The sequence below is a fragment of the Wolffia australiana genome, chromosome 12 (assembly GCF_029677425.1).
Source record: "Wolffia australiana isolate 7733 chromosome 12, ASM2967742v1".
NCBI classification, from domain to species: domain Eukaryota; kingdom Viridiplantae; phylum Streptophyta; class Magnoliopsida; order Alismatales; family Araceae; genus Wolffia; species Wolffia australiana.
Genome location: NC_135846.1, coordinates 16,195,751 through 16,205,008, shown reverse-complemented (window position 1 = coordinate 16,205,008; position 9,258 = coordinate 16,195,751). Strand labels below are relative to the sequence as shown.

General features: G+C 47.1%; 1 protein-coding gene across 1 annotated transcript; it reads left to right on the top strand.

Annotated features, from left to right (window-relative positions):
• The first annotated feature begins 2,782 nt into the window (after positions 1-2,782).
• On the top strand, positions 2,783-9,018 carry BGAL8 (beta-galactosidase 8). Its single transcript, XM_078584259.1, has 20 exons — positions 2,783-3,382; positions 3,446-3,541; positions 3,601-3,713; positions 3,792-3,858; positions 3,926-4,018; positions 4,112-4,255; positions 4,326-4,414; positions 4,489-4,594; positions 4,681-4,768; positions 4,902-5,020; positions 5,662-5,826; positions 5,933-6,150; positions 6,235-6,344; positions 6,412-6,521; positions 6,645-6,752; positions 6,951-7,052; positions 7,622-7,833; positions 7,918-8,257; positions 8,335-8,590; positions 8,706-9,018. Exons 1-19 carry the CDS (start codon positions 3,197-3,199, stop codon positions 8,440-8,442), a joined length of 2,574 nt encoding a protein of 857 aa, XP_078440385.1. The 5' UTR covers positions 2,783-3,196; the 3' UTR covers positions 8,443-8,590; positions 8,706-9,018.
• The last annotated feature ends 240 nt before the right edge of the window (positions 9,019-9,258 follow it).

Genomic DNA, 9,258 nt, shown 5'->3' with positions numbered 1-9,258 from the left:
CTCCGCCGTCGCCGCTGCCGCCGCCGCCACCACCATCGCCACACATCGCCGGTCACCACCTCTCCCCATCCATCTTCTTCTCTTCCTCCTTTCTCCCACTCTCTCTCTCTCTCACGCTTGCCTCAGGCTCCCTTCCAAGGCTGCCCAAGGCAGCCACCCAGGACGCCCAGGGCTGCCGCCTAGGGCCGCCCAAGGCTGCCGCCTCAAGCCGCCCCGTGCTGCCCAGTCCGCCACAGCCAGGCTGCCTGTGCTCGCCAGGCTGCCTGCCAGCCGCCAGGCGCCCAGCCGGCCGCTGCCTGCCCCGGCCGCCCAGCGCCGCTAGGCCACGCCCAAGGCCACCTGCCGTGGCCGCCCAAGGCTGCCCAGGCCGCCCCGCCAGGCCACCCATGTCCCCCAAGGCCGCCAAGGCCGCCCAAGGCCGCCCAAGGCCGCCTAGGTCGCCCCAGCCAGGCCACCCAGGCCACGCCCAAGGCCACCCCAGCCAGGACCGCCCTAGGCTGCCCAGGCCGCCCTAGTCAGGCCGCCCAGGCCGGCCCAGGGCTGCCCCTGCCAAGGCCGCCCAAGGCTGCCCAGGCCTCCCCAGCCAGGCCGCCTAGGCCCGCCCTGGGCCGCCCCTACCAGGGCCGCCCAAGGCCGCCCAGGCCGCCCCTGCCAGGGCCGCCCAAGCCACGTCCTACACCGTCGCCCAGAACGCCCCAGGCCACCGATCGTCATTGACGCCGTCCGACGCTTCGAGCTGCGCGCGCTCTGGGTGCTCTCCGCCGCACTCCGTGCGCGCCCCGGCACTCCGCGCGCTCAGCGCCTGCGCGCGCTGCTCTGCGCGCTCCGTGCACTCCGCGCACCCTACGCGCGCTTCGTGCGCGCAGGTATTCGCCTACGCCTGACTCTGTGACAACAACATCTAGTCTCGACCAGGACCATTCAATGCCCGGAGCGCCCAGATCCCGTCGTTCAGTGGGCCTCTCAACACCCGTAGTCGCCGAGCTTCGTCACGATCTGAATTTCCTGCAACCTCTTCACGCACTACGGTGCCGAGGTACCCCCGAACTCTTTGGTGTCAAAGTGTTCTCCGTCAGTGTTTTCTCGAGAAGTTTCCATCACCGTCAGAATTAGATTTGGTTTAGATTTTCTACTTCTTCTCCCTCTTTCTGGAGTGTTTCCTCGCGACGCGAATTTGGGTATTGATTTCGGTGCTTAGGCATCGTCGCGGTGGGGGAAGACAGTACTTCCGCCCTCGATAAGGGTCGGAGCTGCACCACCAGATTTTCATCGGTTTTAAAGTCCGAATCCGACCTTGTGAATTTCTGTGGACTGTTTTATCCCTCCCTACAAACCCGTCTATCACCCTTTACCTGTCGTCAACCCATCCGTCTCCTCAGTCGCCCTTTTTCTTAGTTGTCCATTCCTTAGTCGCCCATTTCGTAGCTGTCCTGCGTCATATTTTATTTGAGTGAGAAATCACACTAACTTATCATGGATCTAAGGAGAAATTGTTGCCGGAAATAAGGGTTTGGCCACAAGTATGGCACACATAGGATCGGCCCAGAAAGAAACCAAGATAGCCAGAGTTTTATCTATCATCTACAATTTTGACTATGTATACAGCATGTTAGATTAGATTTGTTGATAAATTGTGAAAACTATCCTCACTTCCATTGTTTTAAACTTCTTTGCTCGCAGAAAATTATCATTGAATATTCTATTAATCTATTTAAGTGAGATTTCTCAATTCAATCTTCATCCACGTTCATTTCTACATCTTCTTGCATGAAAAATCACATAAAATGGTAACAATTTTGATGTTTCAAAATGAATTCGGATTATAATTTAATAAATTTCAAGCTACCTTGAAGTAAATCACCTTTCAATCCATGACATACACACCTGTACAATTTTGTTCAAAGCATGACCTTTTGAGGTTTTTAAAAACATCAAAAATAATGTAAACACAATTTAAAATATAAGAAAATAAATTGCATGAGATATTTTATGAGAAGCATTTTATTAAAAACCATGATTTAGTTTTCCAATAGTAATTTGTTTTTTGGGAATATTATTTTAAATGAATGTTATGGATAAGATAGACAAGTCTGAATAGTATTTACATTTTTAGAAGAGAAAAATGGCGGCCGTCTAATCATATTCAATTTTGACCCCTTGGTTATGTGCACGATAGATATTACAACCTTTGCCTTACAACCTAATACAACTCCATGTTAGGTCTGATCTCTATTTTATAAAAAAAACGACATCAACAGTGTTAGGTAGCTATGAAAAAAAGGAAGAGTTAATAACCAAAAGTGACCGCAAACAAAGTCTGAGAAACGTTCAAATATGTTGACATTCACGATTGCGGGTTATATTTATTGAAGGTGCAACTCCCGACGGTGTCTTGGGATCAGGGCACTCTTCACGAAAGAGAGAGATGAGAGAGGGGGGAGGGAGAGAGGAGAGATATACAGAGAGAGTTAGAGAGACATGAAAAAGATAGAGAGAGAGACAAAGAGAGTGAAAGAGGTATGAAAGAGATAAAGAGAGGGATAAGAGTAAGTGAGAGAGACATGAAAGAGATAAAGAGAGTTAAGTGCTAGTGAGAGAGACATGAAAGAAATAGAGAGAGTGGTAAGAGAGAGTGAGAGAGACATGAAAGTGATAGAGAGACATATAATAGAGTGAGAGAGACATGAAAGAGAGAGATAAAGCGAGAAAGATACAGAGGGAGCTATAAAGAGCGAAAGATATTAGATATGTACAGAGAAAGTGAGAGAGGGAAACGCGCGAACACAGAAAAGGCCATAGATCCCTGATAGAATCGACCAGCGGGTGCCGGCAAAACAGAATGATGACGTGACGACATCCTTGGCGGGAGATTTTCGATTCTCGCTCTGGACCGAATCGCACGCTGCCCGCCTACCCCTTCTTTCCCGCCGCCTCTGCAAACGCTCCAGAGAGTCTTCTCTTTGAACGTGTCGTGGTCCTGCGCGTCGTGCTATCCATCCGGCGTCACGGCAATGGCAAAAAAGTGCCGCGGGCCGCGGGTAGCGTTTGGCGCAAAGTGGAAGAAGTTAGAGCACGCGTGGTGTCTGCTTCCTCAAAACCCACGTCACATTATCTCCATCTTCCTCTCTCCTATCCTATCCCCGCTTCTTCTTCTCCACAGCATCGAACCGCAGAGCAGACCAAACATCTGTAGGCAATGGGCGAGGTGTTCATCTCCTTGCTCAACGGCGTTCATTTCCTTGTCTTGCTCTCTGTTGCTCTTTCCCTTGTTCTGCGCAGTGAGAGCGCCAATGTAACTTACGACCGCAGAGCTCTTGTCATCGATGGAAGGAGGAGGCTGCTCATCTCTGGTTCCATCCACTACCCCCGCAGCACTCCCGAGGTGAGGTTTCTCGACCGCTGTCTACTCCTCTTCGGCCCATCTCCGACCGTCTTTTCCGTTCAGATGTGGCCGGGATTGATCGAAAAGTCTAAAGATGGCGGCTTGGACGTGATCGAGACCTACGTTTTCTGGAATCTGCACGAACCAGTTCAAGGCCAGGTCTGTTTTGCTTTGCCTTTTGATGCGTGGTTCTAGATTTTGACGGGTGGCCTCTTCAGTACGACTTCGCCGAGGAGAAGGATTTGGTGAAATTTGTGAAGACGGTGGCCAAGGCTGGCCTCTTCGTGCATCTCCGAATTGGGCCTTACGTCTGTGCGGAGTGGAACTTCGGGTAAAGCCTCAACAACATTCTCTCTCTCTCTCTCTCTCTCTCCCTCCTTCTCTGATCGCCATTGGATGCCACGGCCAGTGGGTTTCCTCTCTGGCTGCATTTCGTTCCAGGGATCAAGTTTCGAACGGACAACGAGCCTTTCAAGGTCAGTTCGTCGTTCTCTCTCCTCGCAGCCAACCCATCTGAAAGTTCTCAAACGCGTCTTGTTCCAGAGGGAGATGGGGAGATTCACGGCGAAAATTGTCGACATGATGAGGGACGAGATGCTCTTTGCCTCCCAGGGAGGACCCATCATCTTAACTCAGGTACGTGTTGGCTGAATGTGGAAGAACACGCAGCTTTACTTTCTTCGTCTCTGTTCTTCTCGATCAATGGCAAGTTGATTGGTCTTGTTTTAGATCGAAAACGAGTACGGAAACGTTCAATCTAGCTACGGCCCCGCGGCAAAAGCTTACGTCAATTGGGCCGCATCCATGGCCGTCTCTCAGGGAACAGGCGTCCCCTGGGTCATGTGCCAACAAGCCGACGCCCCTGACCCTATCGTGAGTCTCTACGACCCATTGCTGATTTTGAGCTTATCGGATATCTCTTAATTCGTTCGGGAACGTGTAGATCAATACATGCAATGGGTTCTACTGCGATCAGTTCAGCCCAAATTCCGCCAGAAAGCCCAAGATGTGGACTGAGAACTGGAGCGGGTGGTAGGACTTCTTTCTTCTACAGACAGCGAAAGGATAGCTATTCTTTAGCTCGGTCCTGTTTGCTGATTTCTCAGGTTTCTCATGTTCGGAGGCGCCGCGCCTCGTAGACCCGTCGAAGATCTCGCGTTCGCCGTCGCACGGTTTTTCCAGAGAGGGGGAACTTTCCAGAATTACTACATGGTATTTGATGATGATATTCGCGTCCTCCGTTCGTTCTTTCTGTCGACAACTGATCGATTTCTCGTGTATTGTTCTACCTGGCGCAGTATCACGGAGGAACCAACTTCGGTCGCACCACGGGAGGGCCTTTCATTGCCACGAGTTATGATTACGATGCCCCCATCGACGAATATGGTAATCTGTCGGCGCGTCCATTTTGGTTGAAGGGACGTTGATAATTCAACATTAACGGGTTGAAGATCTCGGTCAAGTTCATTAGACTTGGGTTTTAAAGAAATATTCTCTCGTCAACTTCTTTTGTTTCCAGGAATTTGCAGACAACCAAAGTGGGGCCACCTGAGAGATCTTCATAAAGCCATTAAGCTTTGTGAAGGAGCTTTGCTTGCCTCAGATCCATCATATACCTCTCTCGGTCCGTATTTGGAGGTAAATTTTTTGTTTCATTCTCTCTTCTGGGCTGTTTTTTCTTAAATGTAAATTTTACTAAAACGGTGGTCGGACCTTCTCAGAGCCTCGAGTGCAGGAAAAGGGAAGAAACTATTAGTTAAGTTAATTCTATTCATTGGAAGCATAAATAATTCTCCCAGTTGGATGAGGCAGTGACCGCGCTTTTATCAGATAGCCTTGATTTTCATGTACTCGCTCCTCTTTGCTTATTCTTAACGAGAAAAGAAAGTAATTGTTTTGCTGTTGCATTCTTGGACGACTTCGTTATGAAGGGAAACTTTGGCCATACAGTACGATAATGGTCGAAAATAGTCAATCTTTTGCCCTGTCAAAGGACATCCACATCATTTGCATCTGAGCTTTCGTGCCTCATTTTGGGTTGTTTTGTTTATCGTGCGTTTTAATTTTTGGAGTACTACATGAAGAAGTCCGAACTTGACATTCTGCAGAAAATGTCCAGAATTGATTTTCTTTTTCCTGATCCGATTTTTCCTAGGTGGATCATTAGGTATATTTACGATGTTATTCCCAGTATGAAGTCTTAGAAAGATTTGTTTTCAATTATCTAGCGATAATTTTCTGTACAATTTTTATCCTTTACACGTGCCTTCGTGTTTAAGGCACACACATACAAGACAGGAACAGGTACTTGCGCGGTTTTTCTTGCAAATATCGACTCTACACGGGATGCAGTTGTTACCTTCAACGGGAACTCATATAAATTACCCGCTTGGTCCGTCAGCATTCTACCGGACTGCAAAACTGTGGTCTTCAATTCTGCTCAGGTTCTCCTCTCTCGGAATAAATACCTCGCCGTGCGTGCTGACTGAAACAACGTTTCTTTCTCCATTCACCGCGTGACCCCTCTTTATTTGATTTGTTTTCAATTAGATTAACTCACAAGCGGTGAGTATGGAGATGCGGCGCATGTCTCTTCCTGTTGAAAAGTCGACGGGTGCAGTTGAATCTTCGCAAACATTACAGCCAGTCTGGAGCTCGATTGATGAAGTCGTGGGCGTGCCCGAGAGCAATTTACTCTCTGCAGAGGGATTACTAGAACAGATTAACACTACTGCGGACTCCAGCGACTATCTGTGGTATTCGAACAGGTACGCAGTAATCCCTACTGTTTGTTAACCTTCAATCGATGCATCCGTGTCTTATGTTCGGTAAAATTCTTGGTTTTTCTTCAGCATAGACATTACGGGCGATGAGCCGTTCCTTATGAATAAAAGTCAAGCTATCCTACACGTCGAGTCACTGGGTCATGTTCTTCATGCATTTGTCAATGGAGAAATCACAGGTAAAAGAAATTAAAAATATATTTTTGGTGTAAACCATGTGACTGTGTTTCATTTCTCCGGTCGCAGGGAGTGGGTTCGGAAGTGCGGACAACGCAAAGATCACCCTTGAAAAGACAATAACACTCGTCCAAGGGAGAAATATCATCGATTTTCTCAGTGCAACCGTTGGCCTTCAGGTGTTTTCTCGTTTGCCTGTGACGGGTTTTCTAACATCGGAACCATTTATTAATTTACCATGTGTTTTAGATAATCTGAATACGTTCTTCAATTGTTCATTTTTTCTTCATTTTTTATTCTAGAACTACGGAGCATTTTTCGAGCAAAAAGGTGCAGGCATGACCGGCCCAGTCAAGCTCAAGGGTAACAACGAGACGAGAGACTTATCCTCGGGAAGATGGAGGTATCAGGTACTTAATGCCTCTATTTTGACTACGAGCCGAAAAAAAGCGAGAAATAAATAACTGAGTTTGAGATTGACTGTCTGGGAATGACTTGGATTTCATGAACTCTTCCGGTTTCCAATTTCAATTTTGGATTTTATCCATCAACTCTCGAAAGAGGAGCACCTTTTGCAATTTTTTCTCATATCTTTGGCTGGTACGCAGATTGGATTAAAAGGCGAAGAACTGGGTTTGTACAAAGGCTCCTCCGGCCAGTGGTCTTCTCTATCTTCTTCCTCCGTAAATAAGCCACTCGTCTGGTACAAGGTAAACTTCACTTGCTTTTGAATTCTAAGCGCCAAAATTAATTATCATCCATCGCATGCATGCAGTTGATTATCATCCATCTCTCAATTATCATGCAGTTAATAATCATCGCATCCATACAGTCCAAAACTTCACTATACTGTCATGTAGTTATCATCGCTTGCATACAGTCCCAAACTTCACTAAATTATATGTAGTTCATAATCATCGGTTGCATAGCAGTCCCGAACTTCACTTAATTATCATCCATCACTTAATTATCATGCAGTCAATTACCATCACATGCATGCAGTCCAAAACATGCAGCTGATTATCATCCATAATTTAATTATCATGCAGTCAATTATCATCGCATGCATGCTGTCCCAAACATGCAGCTGATTATCATCCATCACTTGTTTATCAGGCAGTCAATTACCATCACATGCATGCGGTCCCAAACATGCAGCTGATTATCATCCATCGCTTAATTATCATGCAGTCAATTATCGTCGCATGCATGCAGTCCCATACATCACTTAATTATCATCCATCACTTTCACGTTCTCCAACCCTTGAGTTCTGTACAGACGACGTTTGAAAGCCCAGGCGGCGACGTTCCGATCGCCATGGACTTCACCGGGATGGGCAAGGGCGAAGCATGGGTCAACGGCCGGAGTCTCGGCCGGTTCTGGCCAGCGTACTTAGCGCCGCCGACCGGTTGCACTGACTCGTGCAATTATCGCGGAGGTTATCGGCCAGATAAATGTGCCTTCAACTGCGGAAAACCCTCGCAATCTCTGTAAGCAAACTCTTCTCAAGACATCGACTTTTGCTCGATCAAAGAATATTTAATCTTCATTGACTGATGGGAGTTGAGAACCAGGTATCATGTTCCTCGCTCGTTTCTTCGAAAGGATGGGAACGTGATGGTTCTCTTTGAGGAGATCGGTGGCGATCCAACCCGTATCTCTCTCGCCACGAGGCAGCCGGGCAACTTGTGCAGCCATGTATCACAGCTGCATCCTTCGCCTGTGCATGCATGGCACTCCGACTTGACGCTGCGTGGGAAATCTCGAGGAGCAGTGCTTCGTTTGGAGTGCCCTCACCAAGATCAGATCATTGCATCGATCGAATTTGCTAGCTTTGGGACTCCGACTGGGAAATGCGGATCTTTCAATCTCGGCGATTGCCACAGCGAGAATAGTCTTGCCATCGTGAAGAAGGTAGCACGTTAAAGCCAGATTTCGTTGCGGTTGTCTGATGTTGAATCGTTGATTACTGGGTTTTCTTGTTGTTGCAGGGCTGCGTGGGTATGAGGAGTTGTTCTCTCGATGTCTCTTCTGGATATTTTGGAGATCCTTGCGAAGGTGTCGTCAAAAGCCTTGCCGTTGAAGCTGCTTGCATGTAGTCTCGTCTTGATTCGAAAGCCTTAAATATGCGTGCCCATTGCTACCAAGTAATTAAAATGCTCGGCAATTCGCTCTGGTTGCGCTTTGCAAAGAAAATAACCCTTGATTCTCATTTATTGCACCAACGGCGTACAAGTTTTGATTCAGGTTCGTCCGATGTCTTCTTATCTATTATAAACTTATTTGACGGCTTTAAAGGAGTTTTTTATGCCGCACGAGGGGTGATATGAGAGACTCTAACATCTCCACCTGCCAATCCTAGGAATGAAGTGAATCGTTCAGTTGGAGGCCGAGTTGAGTAAATGGGTTGGCTGAAGGACTTGTTGGTTTGAAGATCGGATCGCCAAATCTCTCGACCAGATTGGTTGATAAAAGAGACTTTGCCAAGCCGGCTGATTGAAAATTATAGCGGCCCTCTTGATCAATATTTGTCCTAGTCAATTCGATTTGGCCAAAAAAGCCCACTGTTTTTTTCTCTCAAAATTCTCAATTTTCCCGAAGCCTTTAAGTGAGAATGAGTTCTACATGTTTTCATATACTTAAATTAATATTCGTATTTATATTTGTGTTTGCAATTATGTATTTGCATTTTATTTCCACTCATATTTAAATTCTTATTCGTAAATGCATATCGTAAAACCGCTGATTCACTCTCCATCGTCCATACACTCTCCACGGGTTTTACCGCAGTCGGTAAGAATACTGTTCACCTATATGCTAGTGAGGTTTGGGAATGGACGATGAAAAATGGTTTGGGACGGGTGGAATGGAATTAAACAGTGCTCCCGTCCAGTCGGATGTTTTAAGACTCGTCA